We start from the raw sequence: 14,901 nt of genomic DNA on the forward strand, positions 1-14,901 counted from the left end.
ATCCTCTCTTCATCGTGGTAGTAATGTCCAGTTTTGCAGACAGGTGTTTATGGCCACTCTGAAGGTTTGTTGTGCTGTGGGATTGGATTACATAACACTGATGGGTGTTTCTTATATTTTTGTAACCCTGTTAATATGAGTGAGGGCATACTAAACACCAAAAACACCTCTGTGTGTGGAGAAGGCAGTTCAGTGGTGTCACAAACTGCAGCGTCCAAGACGACGATGAAATTACACCTCGACAAAATATCTGACTAGCCAAGTGAAAGACTGTGTTCACACTAGGCTTGGTTGCATTGCACCCCGTCCCCACTTTCCTGCTGGCCTGCGCTCACACTGCGCTTAACGATCCGAGCCCTGCGTACACTTCAGTCTGTCTAAGCATCTCGAACTTTGTGATTTTTATGTGGCCACACTGGAGCTGCTCTGGAATTGGTGAGAAACTGTCCTCTCACATACATTATTACTTAAGGCAAATTTCACAGAGCCAGCAGTTGTTGAGAAATCATCGGACTTACACACTTGGCTGACCGCACTAGGTGTGCAAGTGTCTGACCTCACTGGCCAGGCTACAGTACCGTACACACCAGTTACGGGGGCGACCGTGGTTCAGGGGGTTGAAGCTCGGTTACAGGTTTCCGGTTCGATCCCCAGCTCTCTCTGTCCTGGTCGTTGTGTCCTTGGGCAAGACACTTTACCCTACCGCCTGTTGGCCAGAGGGGCCGATGGCACGACGTGGCAGCCTCGCTTCTGTCTGCCCCAGGGCAGCTGTGGCTACAACTGCGGTTTGCCTGCACCAGTGTGTGAATGTGAGAGTGAATGAATAATGGAATTGTAAAGCGCTTTGGGTGCCTAGAAAAGCGCTATATAAATGCAATCCATTATTAGTTACACCAGTCAAATAAACTGGACTTTGAGGGTCAAACATAGTCAAGCGTTACCCAGTTTGACACCATAAATATCAGAAAACAGTCCAGTTTAAGCAAAATCTAATGGCAGTTAAACTTTGTCTGTACACAAATCACATGTATATTTAAGAGGAATTAATCACAGCTTATTTCAAATGCCACTGTGCATAACACTGCACATGCATGACGTTAGCTACACCTGGCAACGTAACCTAACATTAGCAGTGACGACAGCAGCCTTCTTTCTTTCCACACGTCTATGCATAATGCATCTATGCATTGCCAGTTTAGTCAGCACAGCTCATATACAAATGCTCATTTTTGACATTATAATGCTATAGAGCTCTGCAGGTTTTCTCTTTCTCTACTTTGTGTGCATTAATAAAAAACATGAATAATTACAGTAGATTAACAGAGTAGTATTTCTGTTGCTGACAAGTGAGGGCAGCAACATTTAATTGTCTAGTTGGCGAATCATCCACATCCACAGTACAAGTTTAAATCTTGTTAATAAGTTGGTGACAGCTGGAGAAATCAGTTAGGAGCCCTCGCTATTTACCACATTTAAAATGCCTTTGAGCAAGGCATTAAAATAGTGTTTATTGAACCTTCTGACATTTTGAATTAAATATTAATTTGCATATGAGATTCTTAATTGTTGTCATATTTGCTACATCTGGCTTTTTTTAAATTATTGCTTAAAAATGAATTGTGCAATTTATTGAGTTTTTTCAGGGGAGGGGGATTAGCACTGATGATGTAGAAGCTCTCAAAAAGTAATGCATCAAATATGATACACTTGGATTTAAGGGGTTAATGCCCAACCTGGGGTCATACTTGTGACTGTAAGTGTTTCGGTGAACATACAGCAGGTGACTCTGGGTGCAAAGCATTGCTTAAATGGCCCTCCATCTGCAGCACAGACTATTATTGTTCCTGCTGAATTGGAAACAGGCATTAGCAGAAAATACGGTATATGGGAATGAGGCTACAGCAGGTCACAAACAGCTCTGAAATGGTTCGATTTGTCTGGAAGCTTGTGCTTTTATCTTGATTGACTGTAAATGAATGAGAAATGTCAACACGTGGTGGCCTCAGTGCAGCAGTTAAACCTGTCTTCAAACAGTAACAGGTTGGCCATGCTGCCATACCAGCCAGGACTCTTCTGAACACTCCTCATGAATTAATTCACGTTGAGGTTAGCTTGTTTAACATCCCTCCAAGCACTGTACGGTCACTCCAGCTTAAATCATATATGAATCTGCGCTGCCCCCTGCAGGCTGGTATTTGCATGTGCGAGGAAGGCTTCACAGAAGTGCTGTCATCCACTGGGCAACTGGACCAGTGTGCCCCCATCCCCATCCTGGAGATCCCCACAGCAGGGGACAAGAAAGGGGATGTGAAGACCAGTCGTGCCATTAACCCCACACTGCCCACCACCATCCAGCCTGGACGCAACGGGCGAACTTGGTACCTGCAGCCCTATGGACCAGGTCAGACCATCACACACTGATCACACCTTATGCAGATTCATATCACTGTTTACCAAACTACAGGTTATCGTCAGTGTTAACAAACATCACAAATGCAAGGAGAATACAATTGTTTTGCTGCTGTCAAGTGAAAACCTTTAAAAGGCATCTCCAATGCTCATTTGCACCTCTATACTGTATTTCTTGGACTCTACTAGAGTAATTTTGTATGTTTCACAGGTCAAAATAATCCGTATCTATCTTATACATGGCCTCTGTCTAGCCCCTCAGTTCATCCGCCGTCTTAAAACAACCTTTTTGGTTCCTGTTTTTAGGCCACCTGCACTTTCAGCCAGTTTTCCTCTGATTGACGGCTTCTCACAAACAGCAGATGTATGAGGCTGCTGTGCTCACAGCCAGAGCTGCTTTTAATAATGAAAACTCCCCCCATCTTTGACATGCAGTGATATGACAGAAAATAAGAAAAACCATAACAGCCCCCCATTTAATCTTTAAAATGCCATGTGTTGGGGAACTACTTAAAGTGCTGCTTTACAAGCTTTTCTTTCTATATAAAAGTGAATGTAGGCACAACTATTGCATCCTTTCCAAAGCAAGCCTTTGCTTACAGTGATGGTAGACATGTATCTGTAAAGTAAAGAATGCGCAGAGAATAATAAAAACTCCCCCATTTCAAGTTTCTGTTAGTGTGGCTGAAGGGAAAAGATTTCCGAGTCCAGCGTCTGACTTTTTCCAACCTACAGAGCTCCACATAATCCTTGAAGTGAAGTTAAGACATAAAGCTGAGAGGTTTTCACATGACAACAGCAGGACATGCTTTACTTTCAGTATGTTTGGGCCGGATTTAGTGTTGACAGTGCTGAATTAATGTTAGCTTGTACTTGCAGCTCTGTATGAAATAAAACCAACATATGTAATATCACACGAGTCCTTTTGGATGCACTGATGAAGCTTTCCTACCTGCTCTTGACTTCCGCTACATTAACGTTTGAGAGTGGCGTCTGCACGGAGCGTTGTGACTGATGATGCATGCAAGAGCACAGAACAGATTGAGTTAAAGTGTCTCAGGAGCAAACACTTCCACATCCACAAACCATCACTTACAGTAACCTTTGCATTGTTTATCTTCCATATGCTTGCTTGTTTTGCAATACAATGCTTGCTGTTATACTTCACTACAGTAAGATATAAATAAAGATGCAACTAGATTATATAGCTTGTGATTTGCACTGTGATCGGGTCAACTTTGGGAACAAGAGAAAAGCAATTGGGCATGTTTGAGAAATCGACACTTCAATATTTTTTGCAAGTGCCGCATACTTACTGAGTACACACAGAGTACTTACAGGGTACTAATGACATTGCATAAACACAACTGTAAGCTGGAAAAAGAAAAAAAGATGATGGGTACGTGTTTGACAGTTATAATGCCCCACTGCGTCACTGATTTGTCCTGTGTGTGCCAACTTCAGTTTTCTGGTCTGACGTCAGAGTTGTGCTCGTCTAAGGAGCTTGGAAAGAAAACGACTGGGGTTCTTTAAGTTTTAACAAAACGTAATCTGACAAAATATCTATTATTCTAAATGAAATGACTAAACTGGCTAAAAATATTTTCTTACAGTGCTGAGATTAATTTTGGCTCCAGCTCTGTTTGAGACATGGTCTCTATAAAGGAAAAATTAAGATTTCATTTAATATTTCAGTCTATTTGAGTCCATTTCTACCCCGTACAGAGTTAGTAAATTACCACTCCATTATTTCTGACACATTCTACTAATTATAAAAAAAATAAGAAACAACATGTTTACATGACTGCGAGTGACAGTAGTTTGGGAAATGGACACTAGTACACTTTGCAGTCTGTAAGCAATGATCACAGATCACTTGTGTGAAATCAGCCCCTGGCCCATTTAACCGTCAGGCTCTGGCTCTTCGCTGCCCATCTGACAAAAGCTGCTGCACCCTGAGAAAATACACAGAGCACCATTTATGGATAACAACATGCTCCGCTGGTTTCTCATTCCCGGTATTTTTTGCCTTGTTTTTTTCCACTGTGCCCCCAGTTAAGTACCTGACTCTCAGGATATTACACTGTAAACCACAAGCTATGTGATTTATTTATTTATTGATATTAGAGGGATGCACTGATCCAATACTTGAATCGGATGTTATATCAGTCCAATCCTAATTCAAAAAGCAGGATCAGGTATTGTTGACAGTGGGTCAGTCTGTTCAATAATTCTATGTTTGTCTGCGATTACTACACCACACATCAGCAGCTGTTAGCAGGAGAGCTACAACAGTAACAGCAAAGCATCACCAGTTTAGACATATTTCACCTCAAACTGTGGTTGAGTTATTTGACACGACTGAAAAGCTCCAACATCGACAGTGCTTTCTGTATTACCTTCTCATTGGCAGCCTTTTATTATTAATACAATAATCTAACACAGTGTGGTAAAGTAGATTATTATTATTTCACTTGTTAAGGAGGAAAGGCTGAGATGGTTTGGACATGTGCAGAGGAGGGATAGTTGATATACTGGACAAAAGATTTTGAAGATAGAGCTGCCAGGCAGGAGGAGAAAAGGAAGAACATAGAGAAGATTCATGGATGTAGTGAGAGAGGAGACGCAGGGCTGCTGTGACAGAAAAGGATGCGAAGGAGAGGGCGAGATGGAGACAGATGATCCGCTGTGGAGACCTCTAAAGGAAACAGCAAAAAGAAGTAGTAGTTGTCAGCTTTACTCCACTCAGGATGCTCGTGTTTGTATGAGAGGTGATGCACTCACATCAGAGCTGGAAAGCAGAAGCTGGTGCAGCTGTAAATCACAGCAATATACAGTAATGACTCTCACAGTGAGCTGAAGGGAGACTAGTGCATGATGAATAAAAATATATTATTATTTTATTTAGGCTATTAGATTTAATTAAATTTCCTTACGCATAAAAGAATGAGTCCAAGTCTCTTCCTTAGAGTGAGGAATATAGCTTATTAATTTGTCACAGGATCAATACTGTTTTGGCAGATACTCTGAGCCAGTGTCTCTCTATCATATTGGAACTGGAAAAAGTTGGATCAGTGTGTCCCTAACTGTTATAAAGTACTGCAGAAATCTTCACAGAGTCCTTTTAATGGCTTCTGGTTCCATGTCAAAGTGTAAACAGACAAACTGACGAGCTTCCTCCTCCACAGATGGGAAGCTGAAGATGTGGGTGTATGGTGTAGCAGCTGGAGCCTTTGTGCTCCTCATATTCATAGTGTCTATGATATACCTAGCTTGGTGAGTTGATGAGTTTAATCTCCCCTATAATCATCCTCCTCATCCTCATTCATGAAACTATTAACATTTTTTACCCCCCACCCACTCTGAGTTCAAGCGTCCCCTCCCTCACATCATTCCTGTTTTTGGTTTTGGGTTTTTTTTGTCTTTACTTATTTTGCTTGCTTCATGCCCTTCCCATGTGAGAGCAGCAGCTACTGTGCTAAGGTGCATCGCTCACTTAAGGCCCAAGAGTCTGATGCCAATGGGACGGCAGTGTGGATGGGCCAAAATGCACACGAGATGACTTATACCTGCCCTGATTGCCAAGACCTAGCTCAAAGCAGCAGCAGCTAAAGAGGATGTGGAGGGTTCACCCCCACCCCGACACACCCTTCAGTATAAGTACCTGCAAGTCCCTGAGCTTTCCCTGTGACCTTTGTCAAGTTGTCACATGTCCTGCCTGACTGGCTCAGTGAAGGTGCTGGTCCAGGTGAGGGCAAACCACCCAGAATATGTTTCTCTCAGTTCTCGTAGAGATCTTTTAGCGCTCTTAGACACACTGATGTTAAGTCACCCTGACCTTTTCTCTACCCACTGCCTTATTTTAATTATAATCATGCACTCCAAGTAAATCTACACACATCACAAAGCCAATTTATAATTACAGCTGATTGCAAACCATAGTGTTTCTCTAAAAGATATATGACAGAGCCCCCGTGATGTCAACCATTTGTTTAGGACAAGAAAGAGTCCATGAAACATTGGTGTTTAAAGACAGGTTACCCTGTTGTATGCTGTAAAGTAAGCTTACTATCGCTATATGACATCACTTTTTTAGTAACAAAGAATGTAACATCTGTAACAACATAATGACTTCCTGTTAAATGATGACGTTTATACTTATCAGGTCCAGCTAATCTCATATAGCGAGGAAATATTAAACATGAATCCCAAAAGACAGCTCAAGAGTAAAGAGGTTGAATAAGAACTTGAAACCACTTCTGTGTCTGTACACTCAACAAAAAGTAGGAGCCAGGAGGCAGTCAGCTTACACTGAAAAACTGCAGAGAAAAGGTCAGCTCTGACCAAAGTTCAAAAGTACAGCTACCACCCACAGACTTGGTGTAGACGGACGTAGCTTGTAGGTCAAAAGAGTGAAGTGATGGTGTAAGTGCCTTAAGCCTGCGTTCTTTTTTAACAGCTAGCAGGAGGCGGCGACTCTGATTGTACAAAGAGACAAACTGAAACTTTTTGGGAGAAAAACCTTTCGCTCTGTTCTTATATGACCTTGGAAAACACTCTTTTTTTTGTTCTAAGGCTCCAGATTCAAGTCTTAGTGAATACAATACGATGCTTATTTTGGAAAGTCAAAAATAGAGTTTTAAAACACCAGGATGGCAACATTAAAAACACTCAGCTCAACTGTTCACATCAGGATTTCAATAAAGAAGAAAAACGTTACAGCGGCTACATTCACGCAACGTAAGCCACGATTGTTACAGTCACCATTGTTACAAAACTAAACTGAAAGTAGTCATGAAAAACATTTTACTCAGCTTAAATAAATAATAACATCTGCATTAATGCTATTTTTATGAGACTGGGATGTTCATATGGCTGTATTGTGCTTTTCTGAACTCATTTTAAATCTGACCCAGACAATAAAGTTACACTATATACCCATGCATTATAGTTCATATTTTAAAAAACTAAAATAAGGGCTCAAAAAGTAAAAAAAAAAAAACCCAAAACAAAACCCAACTTCAAAAAAATACACAGTTAGGTTTAAATCCATACCTGTTTCATAAGCTTGTTACATGTTTGTATGAAAAACTGAACAGTTCAACTAGTAAAAATATTTGATTCCTCACAGAAATACAGGAAATTAGAAATGCTAGAGTCTCTGCACTGCTGAATAAATGCAGTTATTTTACAGCTGATTTGTTTTAGGACAAAGTTATCCATGCATATCATAAACTCAACTTAGAGAGATTGTGTTAATCACAAAACTGTGATGTATTAAAAAAAAAGCTTTTTATTTAGTGGGATGTGTGAATACTTGTTAGCAGAGCGGAAAAAAGTTACACTTCAAATGTTTAAAAAATGACATTAAAAATAACATTGCTACAGTGGACATGTTCTTCACCATCATATACTTTCATCATACTTCTCAGAGCTCGTGTAAAAAAATTTTTTCTTTCATTTCATTTTTTTTTAAACGAGGGTTAATACTAATGTGTGGGAATAATCATCTTGTTTAAACTTCAAGCAGAATATGAGCAGACTGAGATGATGACATTAAATAGACATTTAAGTATTAACTCCAGGCAAGGTTTAAATCAGGTTTAGATCTCCATGAGGCTGAAGTGCTTTAATAAAACGATGTCACGCTGCCCTCTTGTGGCCAAAGATGGAACCATAGTAACACATGCCCTTTATTTCCTTCCCAATCAACTATTGTTACCAGATAAACACTCTTTGTTCCTCTGTGTTCCTTTACTTTAAAAGACATAATCTATAAAGTAGAACAAGAAGATAAGAAGTTAAAATAGCAATCAGTATTTTGTTAAATAAATTTAATATAATTTGGTGCTTTTCTTTGACTTACTCTTTGGCCTAAAACACGCTCTGTGTCACTTTTAACATCAGGAAATTTTAATGAACATTTTTTTTAACCTTCTTACTTTTTATTTTAAATAATCATTTAACTGAAAAAGATTCTTTGTTATTAAGAACAAACAGAGCTACAGCTGTAGTGTGATCACGCATCACTACAGATGAGGTGTTTGATGAACACGTTTTGCTGCTTGCTTGAACGTTTGCTGTCGTTTACTCTGCAGCGACTTTATCAGCTCTTCATCAGAAAAACTATTCACAGGAAATTCCCTAGAGTGTTCCTCTGATTGTCCTCACCAAATTCAGTGCTTCAAAAAGCATTTCGGTACATGTCTTGTACTCTGGCTTTGGGAGGAAATATTAATTAGACTTTTTTTCTGGTTAAAACTAGATAAAAAAAAATATCTTAACAATAGAAGTTAAATGATAGAATACACAGCAGAACTAAATATTAGCTTTAATGATTTCAAAAGCCGTTCTCTATGGGATATCAGATGCTTCTGAAAATGTCTAATATTACACACCTCATTACTTTAACACACCCTGATGTTTAAGCAGCACTGACAGCTCAGAGAACAGCTTTGTGTCTTTGCTTCATCTAGAAGATTTTTTCCTCTCTGGTAGAAGAGGTCGGGCATGTGATCATCTCTCTGCATATTAACTCGCTAATAGCTCTTCATGCTTTTAAACTGAGATGTATTGAGTCTCATTTCTCACAAAAACAACAACAACAACAAAAAACTGTTTGTGTAAAACCTGTTAACCAGTACAGTGACTGTAGTCTGGGCTCTACAGCTTTTTAGTTTTTAAGGTAACCTGATTCGTAGTTTTTTTATTTTGTTAGGAGGTTTTTTGTAGCTCTGTCAGATTTTGAATCCCATGAAATATCAGAACCAATGATGAAATGGTTGAAATACAGAAGCCTAATATAAGGTGCAATCAAATATTGAGTGAGTAGAACCATATTATATAAATAAAACCATACCTGATTTAAACTCTGGACCATTTTTAAATCATCATCTGCCAGTCCTGTTTTGACAACTTAAATTGCTCTTCTGCGATTTTTCACTAGCTTTTTTCAAACTGACCTAAATTTCATTTCAAGGATCATCAGTAGTAATCTGATCCTGGTATCCAGATATGACCCAGAGTGTCCAAGCATTATTCCCCCCCGTACCCCCAAAAAAGCACGAAAGCATTCAAGCAAACCACCTGAGCTGTGATACATGCTATCCTGGGCCAGCATACTGAGTATTTTAGCCACAAACATTCACCAACTGCCTTAATCTTATGATTTGGCTCCCGGCCACTCAGTGCTCTTTCTCCAAAAATTAAGGAAATCACAACACTAGCAGAGGTAGCTCAGCAGGTTGAACGGCTCATCTGGTAGATGAGCCGTTCTACCAAAAAGATCAGGCTACTCCATTGGGTGAATGAGGCTTATAGTAAAATGTGATTTGAGTGCCCAGTTTAATGGTCAGAATGGGACTTCCAGGGAGTCATCAAAACAAGGCATGGCTGTTCCCAAGGAAATTGTCTATATGGGTAAATTAGCCACATTTAATCAGGTATGGGTCTTTTTTTCTTTATTGATTGTGTTGCAGAACTTTTGTCATTACTTATGCCAGATATCACCATGATTGTCTAAAAAAAAAAAAAAAGCACACACACAGTTTATGATGTGATGTAATATATGCATCCTTTTTTAAGGTCAAAAACAGAAGTGAAGAACTACTTTTGAACAATTGCTAGCATTTTTAATAATTTAATGGTTTTTAGGAAGTCTCGTTGGTTTTGTCATTTTCATAGGATTCAGAACAAAAGAGATCAAGGCTATCATTACATTAAGTATTGATAATTTATTTGTGGACTGGAGATACTTGAGAAGGTTCACTATCAGCTTAAAACTGGGAACAGGTATTTTTTAGATTATCAAAAAAAAACCTAAAACTACAAATCAAAATTAGGAAGCAAAACACAATTCATATGGACATATTTTGCATTTTTCAAAACACTTTCCCTCCCCTGTTTGTGACATCGCCTCACCTGCATTGTGTGTCTCATAACTGCCATCGCATTTACCCAAACACTTCATGATTAGAGTGACAGCAGAGTTGTGTTCGGAGAATCTTTCAAGTGCCACTCTGACCCCGTTTTCATCTTTCCATACAGCAAAAAGCCAAAGAGACCTCAGAGACAGAGACAGCAGAATAACCGACTAAAACCTCTGACTCTCGCCTACGACGGGGACACGGACATGTAGTCCTCCACGAGCTGCTTCACCCAGCACTTCACCTGTCACAGAGACCCACTTCATCACGCCATTACAGTGAGCGACATGGATGTTTGCAGCGTGAATGGACACGTCACGGAGCGCAGAAATGACGGGAAATCCTCTTAGCAGAGACACTGGTGGGGTTTAACCATTTCAAGTAGAGCTTCATTCACTCCTCTTTTGTTTTCTCGAATATTTTCTTTTTGCAGAGCTTTTATGACCTCCAGCGTGTTCAAGGAAATGCCTTTTTTTTGCCCCCTACACACCAGTATTTCTGTATTGAAAGACTTGTTTGAGACACTGGAAATGCTGGGCGCAGAAGACAGAACCAGCCCTCCTGCTGTCTTTGAACATGGCAGCGCAGGCTCCAGCTCTTCCCCCGCGCTTTTTCTGCTTGTCCCTAAAAATGCTGAGTAGCTGGAGGCTTAGGATGCTCTGACGCTTCGCACGTTGCCAAAAGTCACCGCAGGGAAGAGGAGGAGGGAGAGGAAAATCTCCATAAAAAGGTTTGGATTCCTTTTTCTCAATCCTCAACTGGGTTTTGACTCAAATCTCTTTTACGGTCTTGAACAAAAGGAAGGCATTACTTCTCTCTCTCTTTTTTTTTCGGCTTGATTCAGAGGCACACAGGCCTGTGTTTGTGGGATAAACCGATCTGTATGATGCTGATGGAGGAGTAGCCTGCAATCAGTTGTTCATGGAAACTACTGCCTGCCTGCCTGCTTGCCTCCACCCTTGCTTTGTTTCAGGCACTACATTGCACTATATTAGTGCAGCATGATATGCACATGTGACTTCTACTTTCTATTGCCATAAAACACTGCCTCTTCCACAGACAAAAAAACAAAAACATAAAGCAGAGGAACAGCTTCAGTCAACACGAGAACATTACAAGGGAAGCAACAGCGACAGGAAGGGACATTTAGACGTGTCAGGTTCGATAAAACAGGTGTGAATCTCAAGTAAATATATGTATAGATTTTATTTCTCACAAACATCAGACTTTTTGGTTGTAGTAAAGTCGCTTTTGTGGTTTGTAGATTTCGTCTGGTGTCATCACTTTATTTCTGCCCAGATGCAACTACAATATCAGCAGGTATTAACTGATCGCCTGCTTTACAAGTTCTTTTTTAAATACTTTTTTTTAACTCTTTACATACAACAGTTCATGTGCAAACACTCAAATTTTGCAGTAAATAATAAAAAAAATGGACACTGCAAAATTTTAATCATTCATGTCATGCAAATGTCGTTTCTGCCTTACTGATGATAACTGAATACTAACAGTCCTCTAATACAGTTTAATACTTGAATGGGGCAAACGTTGACACTACAGTACGTTTAGACAAAAAAAATGAAAAACAGCGAAATTTTCTTTCGAGGTTAGGTAGATGGATCGAACCAGTTTTTAAACTTTTTCATGTAGTAAGTATTATAGGTGCTCTATTGTTTTCAGTCACACGAAACGAAGATGAAATATTAAAAAGAAAACAATCTGTACAAACAAGTATACAATATGTTAATAATAAGAGAACACGCTTCTGAGTTCAACGTAAAAGCAAAACTGGTGTGGAGAATGTTTACTTCTTTTTGTTGGATTTGTAAATAACAGCAATTTTTTTATTTTTTGGAGAAAAAAAAAATCAAAGTATGTGTACATTTATTTTGTATTGCACAGAAAACGTTTAGTTTGAATATTGCAAAGTGGGTGTATGATATTGCTGATTGTTGTTACCATGATGCAAGTTGTATGTTGTGACAAACAAACAAAAAAGGAAAGCAAAAAGAAGCGGAAAAAGATGAAGAGTCGGCCATTTTGTACAGGTTGTTTATATGTATGGGAAGAAATACTAAAAATAAATGCGGACACGGTTGTAAACACACAAAGAGAAAAGTTATGGAGTCTTTTTTTTATTACTTTCTTTATATGTTCATTAAGGAAGAAAACCTTCAAATAAAAATACTTAAAACTGGCGTTAAAGGAGTTGGAGGCTGGATTTTGTATTAGAGAGCCATCATCACAGCCATCCCCTGTTTGCTAGCACTCTAATGGCAATAACACACTTCAGTGCATAAACTGTACAAAAGAGATGAATGTAGCCACCTTAAACTTTACTGTTATAGACTCTAGTTTCAGTCGGGCATAGCTTCTAGATCTGAAAACTCCACAAGTACCTCAAACCAGCATTCTTTTTAATGGCCACTGGGGGGCGATACCTGTTTTGCAAAATGTCTTCAGGTCCAATAGAAATCTATAGGAAAACACTCAGATTTGATCTCTGACCACTATCCTGGCAAGTTTGTGATCTCTGTCGCTGTGTTAGGGCTCACCACAGTGGGTCATCTCACCCTATCCGCTTTCCTCTGCTCCTCTTTGTGTGCGTAAAAGATGAATGTATGTTTATGTTTATACTTATTTAAGAGGGATAATGCATATTAATTAACAAAACTTCTTAAATTCATGTGTCAGATTTAGCCATACAGGCTAATTTTCCTACAGTCCCTGGATGTTTCACAGTCTGGAAGGTGAAGCCTACGCATTAGGGCCTTAAACACAGATATCTGTAGTCATACTGACCAAAACATGATGCCCATATAAATCTTATCCAGGGACTTCACAAACCTTCATGGCAGGGACTTCATGGCAACTACATTGACCTTTTAGATCACCTGTGGGTTTATTGAACATGACCTCAAACGAGTGACTGAGACAATAAACCCATCAGGGAATTGTTAACTGGGGTCTGAGCCATTTTCCTATAGGACCAATGTCTTCATTCTGCCCCCTGGTGGCTAGAATGTAGGTTGCAGGAACATAAATGTAACGAAACAGAGAACAGAGGAGAGCAGAGAGACCACAACAGACCTTTACACTGAGCTGAAATGAAACGGGGGCACATAAAGTAGGTAAATATTTTACCCTCTCAAGACATTAAAACACTCAGTAATCTGTTTTTGACAGTCGGATTACAATACACTCTGAGGAAGTACGACTCTCTGTACTCCATTAGATCTTATATAACAAATAGTTGTGTATATACAGAGCGGCCGAACTACACATAACTAGCTCACTGGGATTGTGTCCATTAAAAGCAATAAGTATTTTCTCTTATTTGACAAAAAGCTACATTTTACTGTTTTTCTTGACAATTTCATGATCAAAAGTGATGCTTGAGTAAACATAAACACATTTAAAAATTGGGTAGATAATAACAATGGTATAGTGCATTGTGTTCAGACTGTAAAAAAATGTAGAAAAAAGGACGAAACTGAGGCTTGAACAAGAAACAAAATATGTTTGTGTGTTTTAGTTAAATTCTTAGCAGTCAGTCTAATTAGTTGGTAATTTTTTGATTCTGACAAGATTAATATTAAACTGAGCATTTTATGATAGAAGTGCACACTTTCTAAATTACAGTGTTTTTCTGCAGCATGAACTCTTACAGAAATTTCTCAAACACAAGCTTAGGTCTGTCAGAACCCAGAAATAGAAAAGTAAATAAAGAGTTTTACAATTTCAAATCTATTACTTTCTTCCTAAGCCTTTTATTTAAATTAAAATGTGCATGCAGTGTGTTATGTTTTCATGGAGATAAGTAATTATGGAAATTACGCTTGTAGATTTAATAGCCGTCCTCTTTCATTTCCCATGGTTCTCTGAGAAACTACATTATATTAGTTACGAAGCATTAAATGGAGAAAATGTGCAATCAGGCAGAAAACTGGTCCAAATCAACAACTGCAGAGACGGGTTAAATCAAGTTTCCTGTTTCTCCGCTGCAGTCAGATGAGACTGAGCCCTGTTCATACTCAGTGACGACATAAATCTGAAATAACAGGTGACACATAAATGATTTGTTAGTGTAAAACTCTCAGTAACTCTCTTTAACAGCTGGATGTTAAGCTAATTGCAAACATTACTCAAGTGGGAGTAAATTTTTGCGCATTAATACATTTTTGGTGCAATACAGAGTGTCCTGCATTTGCTCAAAATATTAAAGGAAAACGTTACCCATCATTTTAACAGTTTTGAATAACAACAGTGCTGTATTTGCTGTTTTCTTTACATATATTAATTCCAACAAATGACACCATCACAAGCCACAAGTGCTGTCTTTATAAAAGTAGCTTAAATTATTGAAACAGCTGTTTATTTTTTTTGTTTTTTTATAATTGCTAAATTAACTGAAAGATTTTGACCACAAGATGGCAGATTTTTCCTCCTATTTACATCTGAATTATTTCTTTATTTAATTTATTTACGAATTACTTCCAACTATTCTAGTATTTCTATGTGTATTTGCTCATTTTATTTTTAACTTACCAGTTTCTGATCATCTTCT

At 38.8% G+C, this 14,901-nt stretch overlaps 1 protein-coding gene across 1 annotated transcript in view; it reads left to right on the forward strand.

The window, feature by feature from the left end:
- The window catches only part of thsd7ab (thrombospondin, type I, domain containing 7Ab), a 201,257-nt gene extending 188,805 nt beyond the window's left edge, over positions 1-12,452 (forward strand). The window contains exons 27-29 of the mRNA XM_084944211.1: positions 2,188-2,401; positions 5,598-5,685; positions 10,456-12,452. Of these exons, the coding sequence (XP_084800337.1) occupies positions 2,188-2,401; positions 5,598-5,685; positions 10,456-10,546 (393 nt within the window). The 3' untranslated portion in view covers positions 10,547-12,452. The remainder of the gene's footprint in view (positions 1-2,187; positions 2,402-5,597; positions 5,686-10,455) is intronic.
- The last annotated feature ends 2,449 nt before the right edge of the window (positions 12,453-14,901 follow it).

The sequence above is a fragment of the Perissodus microlepis genome, chromosome 11 (genome assembly GCF_051167445.1).
Source record: "Perissodus microlepis isolate ML-2025 ecotype Zambia chromosome 11, ASM5116744v1, whole genome shotgun sequence".
In the NCBI taxonomy this organism is placed as follows: Eukaryota; Metazoa; Chordata; class Actinopteri; order Cichliformes; family Cichlidae; genus Perissodus; species Perissodus microlepis.